A 16,020-nucleotide genomic window follows, 5' to 3' on the forward strand; every position below is an offset into this window, starting at 1 on the left:
AAGCGAGGCGCGTACTATCTACTGGATTAATACGCTCGCAAGTAGATTGACTCTCTCCAGTGGCCGGAACGGGGTGGAATTTGTGCAACTAATTAGCTGACCATACTCTTCGTACGTTTACGTGTCTAGATGAAAATTGGGTTACGACTTTCCAGCTATATTTATATTGTAATACACAATAATTGCAGTCATATTCCTGATATTACGCATTGCCGATTGCGACTAATCTCGGACGACGTATCTTACAATGTTTCATCTTCTTTGCTTTAGATTAGAAGACTGTGAGACTTTCGAATTCACTCGAATCGATTCTTCTATACGAGCGAAAGGGACAGAGATAATGAACCGCGATAGTTCTGAAAATCGAAGCGTCAGCCGGAGAAAGCTTTCGCACCGTCATTGTACTATTGACTGATATATATTTTCACGGCCGTTTCTCACGGCAGGTATCGCGAGCGTAAAAGTGCGAGTGATGTGCTCGTAATGATCATTGACTTTAAGCCTCGTCGTATGTAGACCGGGAGTGATTCTCGATGACAGCCGCTCTCATACGATAGATATATATATACCTGGATGCAGACGGCGTGCCACGCCGCTTTAATCGAACAGTTAATGAACCGTCGTCGCTCGCTCTTCCATTGTCGGGCATGCCCCACGAAGTGATCGATATGCGCTCTTCACGACTCCCCGCATAATTACACCCGGCCGATTGAACGGAGTAGAGCTAGAGACGAGCTCGCTTCGTATACGGACGATTCATTCTCGGACAAAAGCACCGCGCGACCCTTTTTAACTCGGGTCATTTCTTAAGAAAGCGCGCGCGCGCGAGATGCACGTGGCTTTACCTCCTCGCGTTCTCGCGTTCTCCTCGTTTTACAACAAAAGGCATAAACAAAGTTCTCTATTATATATATGATACGCATGGAAATAATGACGTATGGAGTGACGACGTAATCATTATGACGTTGAAGCGCGTCAATAATAAAATATTATAGCCATACTATTAAGAACTTTGCGTAATCTTGATAGCATTGACATTATGAAGTAACCGGATAATTTTCTATTTTTACTTTCATATTTAAAATATTTAAAAATTTATATTGACTTTACTTATCCAAGGTAATTTGATGAATTTTATAAGTTTTGACATGACAAATTTATTTCAAGACCGAGTTTTTTAACCGATTATGAAAAAGAATTCGAGATTATACGTATATTGAGTTTTAAATTATACATCTTACATAAATATGAAAAAATTCATAAGTATAATATTTTATACCCTCGTGAAAATTTATAATCAGATATATTTATTGTTGATTGCTCTGTAAGACTATAAGCCAAGTGTGACTAGGAAATTCGCTGGTCACCACGCGCTATTACGCACTTTCGTCATTATATTATTAATATATAGTTATTTCTCGAGATAACTAGTTAGAGAGATATACAGAGGGGGTTCTCTGGATAATAATAGAGTGCGCTCTTACTTAATAGCACGGTACATCGCCGTTTAACAAATGATCGTTTCTTTCTACGGTGATGTTACTTCGTGCGAAAAGGGGACCATTAAGCCCGACCGTCCTACATATGGAGAGCCGCCAAGGCCCCGATCGCTATTTAGTTGATATTATCATCAAATAGGTAATTTCACGACGACGAACCTTATATAGACGAAGAAAGTGGCGGCGCGCACCGATCCTCGCCGCTTCTAAATACATATGCAATCACGATGATGATTTTTCGCGGCGATATTCGATATCTCGTGCTCCCTGTATGATGAAAATAACATCGGATAAACGATGTTTTCTTTCAATTTGTTCGCGTCGATCGCGGCGTGTAGTCGGGGCGTAATTGCATCCCCGCGAGTGTAAGTACATAGATACAGACAGGGAGACGCAAAAGGAGAAGGGGTGCTCAGGGGGCGGTAAAACAGTACCGAGAAATTCGTAGATCCTATTATCCTCGTTAACGAGCACTACGCATTAAGGCACTGTGCGCACAATCGCGATCACGGCCTTGCTAGTGACCATGACCCGTACGCGGGATCCATCCGCGATTCGCCACACGATTCGCTGACCCCACGAAATCGACTTGCAACGTGCTTGCAATCTCGGGGGCTGTCGGCCGTTACTCATTCGTTTTCATCGTCGAACGCGTCCGCTCTCCCTTCGGTCGCTGCTTCTTGGCTTTAGATATTCATTAAATTAAAAGTTGTCAAAGGCAATATAAAAAAATAGAAGTGAAGAAATTTTCATGTCTACATGTGCGTTTAAAATTATTTATCTACAGACTGAGATGATTCTTGAGAGTAGTTCTCGTTATAATACGGGAAAAGATAATTTTATCTATACTATATTTTAGAAGAATCCTTTTATAAGATATTAAGCCTTCCATAAAATATTAAGCTAAACTTTACGCTCCTATGTGTAAACAATATTTTACTAATTTTGTAAATGATTTAATTATAATATTGAAAAATAAATAGTCTCGGTAAAGTGGAGAAAGATTTCAACGAACGGAGAGATCAGGAAAATTTAATAGAGATGCATCTTTTTAAATTTCTTTTAAACGCGTAATTATATTCTTAAGAGTATATATATAATAATTCTTTGTGTTCTAATTTATATTCTGCTCTATGCGGAAATGCACTTGCAGCTTTATGAATGATTAGCCAGACTAGATGATTATCATTTCCAAGATTGCTCCCGTCTTCGGACAGCTTCAATCATTTTCAATGCGCAATAAAACACGCTGAGATAATGACAACAAACATAAATGAAAATGGAAGCTAAAGGTTGCCATGAGGTTGATATAGAAAATGTTAGTTTAAGATCGATTACTAGAAATTGATAATTATTCCCATCAGATAAAATTACTCGGTTACTATGTATATTATTATTAGAAACTTTTCTTCTTTCTGATCGTAAACGCACGCCAGCAAGATATTTTCATCCGTATTTTATGTCGCGCAAAGGTGCCATAACGCAAGTCGCTTCAGTCGCGCGTGTAATTCGCGATTCGCTACTATTTGGTACCGCGTTGTTCCCATTAAATTATTATCATAGAGCTAGCAATTACTTCGGCTGAATCACGTCGAAAAGTAAAACGCGGACGAGCGCGAGAGCGAAGAGATACGAGCCGACGTAGCTCATCCGCCCGACGAATTATCGTTTCCGGACCCTCGGTTGATATTATCGCGATGCAAATTGTATATAAATCAGTCGTAACTCTCTTTCACGTCATAATACAAAAGCGCAAAAATCAAATAAAATATACGACGATGAATACTGCGCTCTTTCCCAATTGAATACAACAAATAACAATAATAAATAATAAATTCCATCCTTTCGAAACCAATGAATAATCGAAGCAATTAATAAGGCGTCGCTCTCTATGGTTGTCTAAAGAACGCAGATTGCATCGATATATTTCGAAAATTATAATCAAGTTTTTTTAATATGTTCATTACAAAAAAAAAAAAAAAAAAAAAAAAAATTAACAAACGTCTAAATTTAAAATACGTCTGTGGAATTAAAAGATTTTATATATGACATGTTGCGATAATTTTTCAATGATTGCATCATTGTATCATTGAAATTTCCTAGTTTCAAAATGATGAAATCTAGAATATACCGAAGCATGATTGTGATCTGAGTAGGGCTTGTTATCCGCGCTGTTGTTATTGTCATGCCGATGACGTGATGATCGGGTACGTAGATGAGAAGAGAGTAGAAGAATATTCGCGGTGGTATCTCGCTGGCGACTCCAGCGGGATGGGCAAGAGGATCGGAGAGTAAGAAAGCCAACTCGCGAAGACTAACCTGGGATCGGTCGAGAGGATCCGGAGAGGAGAGAGAATACCGAGCAATTTCTCTTGGCTGGCCGCACAGCCTCTATATGCTTTTATTACGTGGCCGTGACTCGATGTCTCGAACGGGCTCGTAGCCATTACGTTTCTTTTCTCGTCTTGCTTTTTTTTCATAATACTTCACGACGTCTTAACGACGTCTCTCCAAATACGTAAGATGCAATTACTAACGAAACGTACATTTCGGTGAGCGTCCCGAGACAAAGCAGTGCTAATTGTCATAGCGTATGTTATTATTAACACGTACGCCCTTATCGTGCGACGCGAATTTAAGACTTGGGAAGAAATCGACAAGTCGCGCTATTAATTTTCCGATCTCTTTCGACGTCACGTTTTAACCGCGCGATCTCTCCTTTGCGGATATTATTAATCACGCCGTGTGCTTCTCTCTATCGCCGCCATTATATCGGTGTAATCCCATTGTTATCACGAGAAGTGGAAAAGGAACACGCGGGGAAAGAGAAAGAAAGAGAGAGAGAGAAAAAGAAAACGAGGAAGAGAGGAAAGCGACTCGGCTCCGGAGGGCGCCCGCGAACGAAGGCTCAAGAAGAAGAAGAAGAGGAAGAGGGTAGCGTCTCTTCACAGGTGTCGCTTCAGAGCGCTACCACTGGAGGCCACATTTGCTTCTGGTACCGCGTACGCGAACGGTAAACCTGGCACTTGGATGCCGGTATTCGACTTTGGCCAGCCAGTCGCGATTCATTTTAAACATCCTCTAGCGGAATCTTCGATTTGATTTTATGACGGTATATCGCGGTGTCGCGTATGCATTTCATACGAAGAGAAAGACGACTACGAAGAATGTGAAGATTCAGCGCCAAGTTGTCGCTGTTGAGTCTGATCGCGAGTGATGGACCGGTTGCTCGATTAAGGAGGCATCGGTTGAAAAATGGTGCGCGAGCTTCTTCCACGATATACCTGTTCATTTAAAGCACATTGCGAAGCGCGATTGTGACCGCTCGTCAAGGCTGAAAGAAATTTATGTACGTATTGTCATGTCGATTGCCGGTTCTCGTAAATGGCTTCATCGAGCAGTTGCGTGAAATTCGGGAGAATAGTAGTGATAAAACTGCATGCAGCGACATACAACAATTGCGTTATAGACAAGTATAATTAATTGAGAATAATCGATTATAATTCAACATTCAATACAACGATATTTAAAATGAAATAATGTAAAAATAATTCGATTCGTATTATGAAAAATGTGATCTCGATCTACGGTTCACGGAAATGAGAAGCGAAGCGACACGCCGCAGGCAACAAGATGCAAGATAACATCGGTCGATTGCCGTTTGACCGGAATTAACCGGTGGAACCAGAGGACCAGTTCGACTATACATTCGTATGGCGGAGCTTCGTGCGTGCGTGCGTGCGTGCGTGCGTGTATAACGACGACGGCCGTTATGTAATCGACCGCGGCGTTCATCGCGCTCATAAACAATATAAAGACCGGTCGATTAACGGATACTTATTTTCCGTATTTATGATAATGCCTCGAACGTGCGGATAACATTTTCCTGTACGACGCAGTATTCTCAGCGATAGAGAAAGCCAATTGAGAGACGACGAACGAATCGATACACGGCTCTTTTTTATTAGATATGTATTAATTATCGATGATATAGGCAATTTGATACGGCGCTTTTTCGAGGGGAAAGATAAACTGATTAACGGAGTAAAACGGCCAGAGGACATAATTGATCGGCGCTTTATTTTTTGCGGTGCGATCGGTGTTCAAGGGACGATCGGCGGCTTCGTGGGAATTTTGATCGATCCGTTAGAGATTAAAGGCTGTTACACACCGTGTTGTACGCGCTACGCGACGATCGGCAAATTGCGCGAATGTTTCTTCGCACAATTCCGCGAGTTCCGAGAGACCGTGAAGAACGTAGATCGCGGTAGGACAATCATCTCGTCGTAAGCTTTCGACGCGGTGCGACAGATATGGACGACGGCGTGCGGAACGGGCTGCGGCCGGACCAGTGGTTGCCAATCTTGGATAAAGGAGAGAAACGAAGAACGAGCTCCCTTGGCAGCGGAGCGTTGCGTTTTATTCGTACGCGTAGCAGCATTCGGCGAGAGCTCAAGCGACAGTGCCATCGGTAAGCGATTAAAATTATTCGAATATTAATGATGAAATTGTAAGTGTATGAGGTAGGGATGATATATGTATCATGTAATATATTTTTATAATAGGTATAAACTATAATTAAAAAATTAATCGAGTCATTACGTATATAATAGATTACTATATATATCCAAAACAATTACTACCGAGATATTGAAATGTATTACGATAAAACTAATTCACTTTTCATCCAATATTTAACGAAACTCGTGTATATATATATAATTAAATAGTTGGAAAAATAATGAACTAGGGGTAGGGTGCTTAATAGAAAATATGTCTCGTATCGGTTTTCAAGCGCGTATTGTTTCAAGCAGGCAATAATTGTCGCTAGTTTCGTGACTCAAGCGAAAGCGTTTCTCCACATCTCGTATCGCGTTACCCTTCGTAGTTGACTTCTCGCGCGCGTACGTGAGCGCGTGTACGAGTAAGGTTGTTTGAGACCGGCTTCGCGTTTCGGTCCTTTTGGGACCGACGTTGGCTGCCGGCTAAAAGGACCGCGGAGAGCGAACCGAGCACAGCGCACGGACTCAACAGGAATGCTGAATGACTCGCGCGACTCGTCACGCTGCCAGCAAGTTCGCCGGCGCGCCAAGGTTCGCGTATATATAATCTCTCTCGGCGACTTTGTCCGACTGTATACGTAGCATACGAATGCGCTAATATCGCCGATATTTCATTCGTTTGCTCGGCCACTTTGGATTATAATTAATCGATGCGCAGTGGAAACCACGAGTGTTTTCTCAACGTAATTGGCAGCGTAAGGTTTGAGATAGGTTGAGATATAATTGACGATCGATTACGAGAAACAACTACGCGCGATGTTTGGTATATTGATACGCAAATCTCACGAACCCGATAATTCTGATTTTCATGAAACTTTGACACACATGTAAATAGATGAATTTAGAAATTTTTAAGTTGCAGCTTAAAAACGATTTTAAGGGGTGAAGCCATTCCTTATATATAGAGCGGCTTTTTTTTTTCGATATATCTCGAAAATTATTCTAGTTTATAATCTAGTGTATAAGTATCCAAAGATTACGACTGATAGTGACAGCTGGATGGCTACAAGAAAATTGAATGATATTTAACGCGATCAAGTTCGTAATTGTATTATGAAAATTATAAATTCAAATTTATTTGCGTATACACATTTATATGTAAAATACTCTTTCACTGAGAAGACGCATCTATAATATATTATAATCTTCTATAAAATCTACGGAATTTATAACGATTTTATCCGGTGCCAAACGCGAGGTAAAACTCGATATCGCGCACGACCTAATAGAACCGGATGGAATTCTAACGTGACCGTGACGTTACGTCACGAGATTACGTATCAAGTTACCCATTCGACATCCGTCGCAGAGTCACGCGGTAGATGAAATTCTCATATTCCGGACGTAATAAAGTGCGCCTCGGTAAGTTACAGGCGACATAAATTCTAGATTAGCTACAGGGGGTAGAATGAGCCGCGGCGCTCCGCGGTGCGCGGTATTTAAGAAATCTTTACCACCATTCTATTCCTCGGGCTCGACCCTCGCATCCGTTTCACCTGCGGGATACGTACTACTTGTCGGAGCGAGGTGGATGACTCCGGCCTCGCGGAACGAGGAGGAATGACGACGTCGCGCTTATAAGGGAGGACGTGGTCCGCGCGCGATCGAGAACGGGAAGAATTATTCGCGATATATTCGATCTTTTAAACTCTGAGAATGATGGACCGACCCGAAACGCCCTGCTTATTCGAGAGGCCTTCGATCGCGCATAATAAGGTGCGAAGACTCACGACCAACTCCGGCTTTGACCGCGGTCGTCCTGAGACGGCGCGCGCGTACATGCACGCACACAAAGACGCGTACACGCATACATATATACATGACATGTTGAGAATCCAAACACTTCCGTGTTGTACGACTAATGAATCACCTTCGCTGGCCGAGCCCTTTCACCCTCCTCCCCGACACTCTTGCCCACCGTCCCCCCTCCTCCGCGTGAGCTTTTCGATTCGCGTAGGTTTCTTCTTGCGATCAGGCTTCTCGTACCGAAACATTCGTTTATCGGATGTATTGGAATTCGCGATAAGGTCTGACCTCATCGACACCTCCCGACATTGGCTTTCGACAATGCCAGGCATCGTCATTTGCGCGCTTATTATTTGTTCTTTCGATAAAACCGATCATTTGACCGACGTCATTTGCAAGACTCCCCATCCCTTCGCGAATGGAAATGCGAATCCTGCCTACGGATATACGTATGATAACGTTAGCGAGAAAACTTTACGCACGGCAAGCAGCGTTTGCTAGATTTAAATGGAAAACATATTTGCATTTCTCCAACGATACCGTCGATAAATTTAATTTTTCCCTTTCCGTTTCTTTTTTTTCATTGATTTTATTTATCGCACAGTATATCACACACATATTGTCACGATAACCTGTACCGTCATACATATTTGTGCTGTAAAAAGAAGTCGTCGTACTCTTATGCTAACGTTCGCATAATCAATTTTGCAGTTGTGCGTATAATATATATGTACAATTAATTAGCGCTTACAATGTTATTAATTATCAGATGCGCGAACCGTTATATATTTAATCTTGATAATTATACGACATATGAGCTTATAATATAATGTTTTCATTAGAGAATACCATGTTTATCTACACACACACATCCATTGCAAATCATCGCTGCATTTTTTTTATTCTTATGCATCACGATATCATGATACAATATTTTCTACAGCTGCGATCAACATCTTTATAAAATACAAGATATAATAATTATGTTATGAAAATAATACGCATAGTATTGCATTCAATGACACAAGTATAAAATTTTTCGCCTAATGCGGAAATATCTATTAAACATTTAACGTGAGAGAGACTTTATGAATTCGCTAAATAAAAAAATATACATGACTTAGAGAAGTTAGAGATATTCTTCGATGTATAAAAATAGAATTTTCATAACGTGACAGTTGTAATACAATAGTCGATATCAGGCCGAACAACGGCAGACGAATTTAAATGGGCTAGGATTAATAATACGTAACGAGACAATGCGGCTTGTCCAGCGTATAAGTTCGATACCTGTACCTAAATCTCAAATTCCGTGTACGGTTCATCGGAGCCGATCTTATACCGCCACGATCTCAAACCATTACTCATAAACATTACGTTCAGGTTCAGGCACCGATATTATCCGACGAAGGTTGATAAGACGTTTAGACAATTTCTCGCGAGTTATTCGATTTTATGTTAAGTTACGATATTAGACGATAATAAACAATATCCCGATATGCGGGGAAAGGTTGTTACTTTAAAGATATTGAACAATATATTACATTATAATCCATCAATTATATTTGTCTTATTTACTAACGCTATAAAAGAAACTAATTTTTTAATAATATTTATATTAAGATATTGGAGCAACGTTCCGCTTGTAGATTTACGATTGTTTCCGCGGAGATCATTGGCGCGCAGTTTTGCAATTTTTCTTCGTTACATGATTTTATAGTTATTTTGAAATTAAATTCTCCACAGCCAATATCGTTATCCAATATAATATGCGATGGGGGCATATATGGCACGAGCTTCCTCTTTCCCTGCATTAATGAATAATTCAAATATTATATAATATTATCTTAAATTATTTCAGTAATCTAAAGCTTCAACTTACAGCAGATATAGGACAATGCATTTCTTCCATATTAAAAACGCGTGAAAATCGTAATTTAGACAAAATGTTATTTTGATTTGTAACTTCTTCCTCTTCTAAAAGTTCACACAATAGTATAGGATCGTTCGGAATAAGAAATTTTACGTCATCAAATCTTTCCACTATAATATCAAACTAACGCAGGGAAAAAAAAATAGTTTATATCATCGATATAATAGAAAGCATAAGAATTTTTTTATATTTTATAAAATTAATAAGAAATATATATATATAGTCTCTAATAATATGAAATACAAAATTGAGGATAAATTTTGAGTAGAAAAAATTTTGCAATACTCAAATGAATCTTGAATTTAAAGACATCAAATTTTAGATTTGTCTTTATCTTTTTCGAGTCAGATTGTGAAAAATTATTATTGTTATTGGAAAATAATATTTTAATTTTTATAAAATATAAATATAAATATATAATGTATAGTTATTTATTATTATATTGTTTATATTTTTATCTTTACAATTAAAGATATTTTCTATTACTCACGCGTAATTCGTCAGCTTTCAGAATTTGTTTGGCAATTTTTAAATACACCGCACTATTATTATCTGATTCTGAGATTTCGAGAAAGAAAATAGGATTGTAAAAAACCGTCAATGATTCGCCTACGATTGTGCTGGTATATTCAATGAGAGCCTGTAACGTGACGTAACGTCTTCTTTGTGTCTTTAAGAAATTTTCTCAGACATGTTCCTTTCGTTAAAAATTTTCTTCAACAATTAAATATTTTATATTTGTGTGCGAAATACTTACAATGGAACGACCGATGATATTAAGTAATACAGTGAGAACCAGTACCGACAACATTTCTCTCTTTCAAGTCAGTGAGAATATCGAGGAAATACTGCTTCGCAAGCTCGTGCAACGCGAATAGACATTAAGTATACAACAATATTTGTAACTTGTATGGTCCTAAGTATTATGCAATTACAATTATCATTCTCAGCTGCCATTGGTCGAGCCGTTGTATAAACGGTCTCTTATCTTGAAGCGGGAGACCCTCGCTTCGAGCACGTTTCGTAACAAAAAATTGGTCTTGTAACGACCAATAACGTAATTAACTTTCTGCCAATTCTAGAAATTAATTGGTTCACGTGTGTAAAGTGCTGGTAAACGCAATTATCTTCGCTACCTCGAATGAGTCGATGATGCGCGTTTGATTAATGTGCACAGGTACTTTTATGTGTGTGTGTGTGTGTGTGTGTGTGTGTGTGTGTGTGTGTGTACGTATTCTGTCGTCGTATACCGTTATCGGTACCGATCGGATCACGAGAGACGTCAAAGAAAAGAACAGCGTGATAAATAGCATCGCAGGAGGACCCTCATCCTGATCGCGCCCTCAACTATATTTCAGTGGTCTTTTAAAGGAAAGCGACGATATTGAGAGAGAATAGCGAGTAAACGAGCTCTCGGTATTGAAATCTCGATTAAATCCGGCACATTGCGACCGCATTCGGAACCTTTTGAATGTCACTCGAGCATTACGAGACGCCGATTTTAAGCGACCGGTTGGTTCGGTTTTATCTACTCGCACATTTATTACGCAAAACAGCACTTAACGATCACAAACGAATTGGAAATAAGTAGGCGTGAAATTCAACGATCTGATCGCGCTCGGCCAACTATTATTGTCCGCGTCGGACAATCGAATTTTCGATGACGCGCGCCAAACACATGGGCGATTCGAATATTCTAATCTGCCAGCTCGTCTCCTATTACGCCATACTTATAGAGGTATAATTTCACAGACAATTCGCCACGGAGGAGGTAGTATCTCGCAAACCGATAATGACTCTCAAGGAGGTTTCAGGTTCAGTGGAATATCCTCTCATGACGGGCAATGTCGGATAAAGATCTAAGTACTTGCATAGCTGTATATACAGCGCGCTGAAGAAGATCCCTAAATACTACCAAGGTAACGAAGGTAAAGGTTTCTCTCGTGACGTCCGCTTCGGCTTGAGCCGTCAGGGGTCAGTGAGCGCTACGGTCGGCAAACCCGGGTCTGAATTCTCGATCGTTTTCTTCTCTTTCCTGCTGTTCCTTTTTTCACCTCTACCATATTTCTTTTATTTCCAAAGAAAGAGAGAGAGAGAGAGAGAGAGAGAGAGAGAGAGAGAAAGGAAGGGTTTCAGTACTTGGACGAATACTCCACTCTGATAAGCTCCGCGATACGATTTATAGACCAGCCTCGGGACAGAAATTCTCTCTCTCTCTTTCCTTCTTCCTCTTTCTATTAAGCATGGTCAACCGCGGAGCCACGGTTGGAGGTCAAGCGGAGGAGAGCATGAAGCGCGATTCGTCTTGATCTCGTACTCTCGGAAAACACAAGTGGGAGTTATAAATTGCACGAAGGAGCGTGCAAGTCGTTGACGTAACACCAATCCTTGGATTGATGTGGCGAATCCCGCTACAGTCTTGAGGCCCCTCGACAGGACAGTTTCTGACGTCCTCGATTATTGTAGCGTGGGATTGATTGGAGGATTTTGCGAGTCTTGCGAGAATTACATAAAGGGGTTTTGAAGCATTCAAATTTGTCGGAGATGAAATAAGTCAGAATTAACTCTCGAGCTGGATCTTTTAACTGCGCTTATTTTCTCGTCTGAATGATCTTCCTTTATGGGAAACTTTTTTAATTTTTTTATGTACTTCTTCTTTCTCAATTTATTCCAGCTGATTTTTTATCCGATTAATTCTTTTATATGTTATTTTAAAAAATTATTTGTTTTCTTACATGTACAGTTACAGCTTAATATAGGAATTTTGAAATAATAATTTGAATTTCAAAAGAGAAAACATTTCTTGATTTTCTTCTTTTATTACAGCTATCGATATAAATGTTCTTCAGAGTACTGGCTTATACTAAATCGTGCTTGCCTAATGATATTAAGAGAAACGCAACTTTCGATGCTCGATTAAACTGAATGCGTATCTGAAGATATATTTGAGAATGAAGTAAGGAAGAAGCTACTATACAGCGCATAGTATAATTGATTGCGGGTAGCAGTATTTTTTGAACCGAATCTGCAGGTGTTACCAGCTACACTCGTGTAAAGACATTCGTTAAATTGTCTAACGCGAACAAGACGGGACGCGCTCGAACTCGAGTATTACGCGAAAAATAAATTGCAGACATGTTCAGAAACTTTCTAACGCCCGCCTACACCGAAACATCGTCTTTGTAGTCTCATCCGTATCCACGCCGCATGTCCATAGATCGCGGCATGCAAGTGCAACGTCGTGCCCCATAAAGAGTCGCGCGCGCATTTCTCCCCGTCTTTTCTTCCAGCGGGATACCGGACGTTGCAAAGACCAGGCCGTCACACACGATCGTGCTACCGTGTCGAGCCCGTGTGGCGATATACAGAATGCGAAAGTGAAATTGTATATGAGATTAGCTAACAAAGAACTGCAACAGCTTTAAAGACATTTGCGATCTGCGAGACACCTCGCTTTAGATACATTCCCCTGCCTCCTAATCATCGGAGGAGCGGTTTATCGCGAAGTCACCGCTATCGGTCCCACGCAGTTTTATAGCGCGACAGGTCTTGACGAAACCCATATTTAAATCAAATACATCAAATAATTTAGTGCTAATTATGTGCTAATTAGTTGCCGTAGTCCGAATTTTGTTGCTCAAACCGTTTAGCAGGAATTTACATTCAAAGTGGGGGGTGCTAGCTTGACATTAAGCCAGCCCCCCCCCCCCCCATAGTGAAAAAAATATATATAAAGCTCGAATCAAAAAATAAAATACACTAGAATTTGTTGTTATTTTGTTGCTCTAAAATAACATAAAAATATACTTTTTTAAAAATATTTTTATGTTATTTTAGAGCAACAAAATAGCAACAAATTCTAGTGTATTTTATTTTTTGATTCGAGCTTTATATATATTTTTTTCACTATGGGGGGGGGGGGGCTGGCTTAATGTCAAGCTAGCACCCCCCACTTTGAATGTAAATTCCTGCTAAACGGTTTGAGCAACAAAATTCGGACTACGGCAACTAATTAGCACATAATTAGCACTAATTTATTCGTATTAATGATCGAGTTCGAATGCTAATAAAATAGTAAAATTAATGCGCTCAACGATTATAATTATGAAATCATCAGTAATCATTAATGACGAATAACAGAAATAATCAAGGCAAAAATAATATGGTCAGTTTGAATTCTAAATATTTATATGATTATTAGATTATAAATAATTAATCAAAAACAACTCGATTTTTCAATACCATCGTTTCCGTAAATTAAAAAATAAATTGACATGCATATTGTTAATTTCGTTAATGCACATGTTGGATATTAAGATTACAGAGTGATCAGAGTTAAATAAAATGTAATCGTATTAATGATGATTTCGAATGCTAATAAAATAGTAAAATTAATGCGCTCAACGATTATAATTATGAAATCATGAGTAATCATTAATGACGAATAACAGTAATAATCAAGGCAAAAATAATATGGTCAGTTTAAATTCTAAATATTTATATGATTATCAGATCATAAATAATTAATTAAAAAACCACTCGATTTTTCAATACCATCGTTTCCATAAATTAAAAAATAAATTGACACGCATATTGTTAATTTTGTTAATGCACATGTTTGATAATTTTCATTCTCTAAAAATGACGCGTTAAGGATGTTAAGATTACAGAGTGATCAGAGTTAAATAAAATGTAATCGTATTAATGATGATTTCGAATGCTAATAAAATAGTAAAATTAATGCGCTCAACGATTATAATTATGAAATCATGAGTAATCATTAATGACGAATAACAGTAATAATCAAGGCAAAAATAATATGGTCAGTTTAAATTCTAAATATTTATATGATTATCAGATCATAAATAATTAATCAAAAAACAACTCGATTTTTCAATATCATCGTTTCCGTAAATTAAAAAATAAATTGACACGCATATTGTTAATTTCGTTAATGCACATGTTGGATATTAAGATTACAGAGTGATCAGAGTTAAATAAAATGTAATCGTATTAATGATCGAGTTCGAATGCTAATAAAATAGTAAAATTAATGCGCTCAACGATTATAATTATGAAATCATCAGTAATCATTAATGACGAATAACAGTAATAATCAAGGCAAAAATAATATGGTCAGTTTAAATTCTAAATATTTATATGATTATCAGATCATAAATAATTAATCAAAAAACAACTCGATTTTTCAATATCATCGTTTCCGTAAATTAAAAAATAAATTGACACGCATATTGTTAATTTCGTTAATGCACATGTTGGATATTAAGATTACAGAGTGATCAGAGTTAAATAAAATGTAATCGTATTAATGATCGAGTTCGAATGCTAATAAAATAGTAAAATTAATGCGCTCAACGATTATAATTATGAAATCATCAGTAATCATTAATGACGAATAACAGAAATAATCAAGGCAAAAATAATATGGTCAATTTTAATTCTAAATATTTATATGATTATCAGATTAGAAATAATTAATCAAAAACAACTCGATTTTTCAATATCATCGTTTCCATAAATTAAAAAATAAATTGACATGCATATTGTTAATTTTGTTAATGCACATGTTTGATAATTTTCATTCTCTAAAAATGACGCGTTAAGGATATTAAGATTACAGAGTGATCAGAGTTAAATAAAATGTAATCGTATTAATGATCGAGTTCGAATGCTGATAAAATAGTAAAATTAATGCGCTCAACGATTATAATTATGAAATCATCAGTAATCATCAATGACGAATAATAGAAATAATCAAGGCAAAAATAATATGGTCAGTTTTAATTCTAAATATTTATATGATTAATTTTGTTAATGCACATGTTTGATAATTTTCATTCTCTAAAAATGACGCGTTAAAGATGTTAAGATTACAGAGTGATCAGAGTTAAATAAAATGTAATCGTATTAATGATGATTTCGAATGCTAATAAAATAGTAAAATTAATGCGCTCAACGATTATAATTATGAAATCATTAATAATCATCAATGATGAATAATAGAAATAATCAAGGCAAAGATAATATGGTCAGTTTTAATTCTAAATATTTATATGATTATCAGATTATATATAATTAATCAAAAACAACTCGATTTTTCAATACCATCGTTTCCGTAAATTAAAAAATAAATTGACATGCATATTGTTAATTTCGTTAATGCACATGTTGGATAATTTTCATTCTCTAAAAATGACGCGTTAAGGATATTAAGATTACAGAGTGATCAGAGTTAAATAAAATGTAATCGTATCAATGA

General features: G+C 37.8%; 1 protein-coding gene across 1 annotated transcript; it reads right to left on the reverse strand.

Moving 5' to 3' along the window:
• Positions 1 to 9,326: 9,326 nt before the first annotated feature.
• Positions 9,327 to 10,583, reverse strand: LOC138941846 (uncharacterized). Its single transcript, XM_070311740.1, has 4 exons — positions 10,498 to 10,583; positions 10,231 to 10,380; positions 9,690 to 9,863; positions 9,327 to 9,615 (listed from the first exon to the last, which is right to left on the reverse strand). Exons 1-4 carry the CDS (start codon positions 10,549 to 10,551, stop codon positions 9,421 to 9,423), a joined length of 573 nt encoding a protein of 190 aa, XP_070167841.1. The 5' UTR covers positions 10,552 to 10,583; the 3' UTR covers positions 9,327 to 9,420.
• Positions 10,584 to 16,020: the final 5,437 nt, after the last annotated feature.

The sequence above is a fragment of the Polyergus mexicanus genome, unplaced genomic scaffold (genome assembly GCF_030449975.1).
Source record: "Polyergus mexicanus isolate NDT 795.1 unplaced genomic scaffold, iyPolMexi1.0 SCAF_20, whole genome shotgun sequence".
Classification (NCBI taxonomy): Eukaryota; Metazoa; Arthropoda; class Insecta; order Hymenoptera; family Formicidae; genus Polyergus; species Polyergus mexicanus.

Coding starts and splice junctions, on each gene's coding strand:
- LOC138941846 (XM_070311740.1), bottom strand. CDS start 10,551: ATGTTGTCGGTACTGGTTCTCACTGTATTACTTAATATCATCGGTCGT. Junction 10,381..10,497: donor ATATCATCGGTCGTTCCATT/GTAAGTATTTCG, acceptor GTCACGTTACAG/GCTCTCATTGAATATACCAG. Junction 9,616..9,689: donor TGCATTGTCCTATATCTGCT/GTAAGTTGAAGC, acceptor TCATTAATGCAG/GGAAAGAGGAAGCTCGTGCC.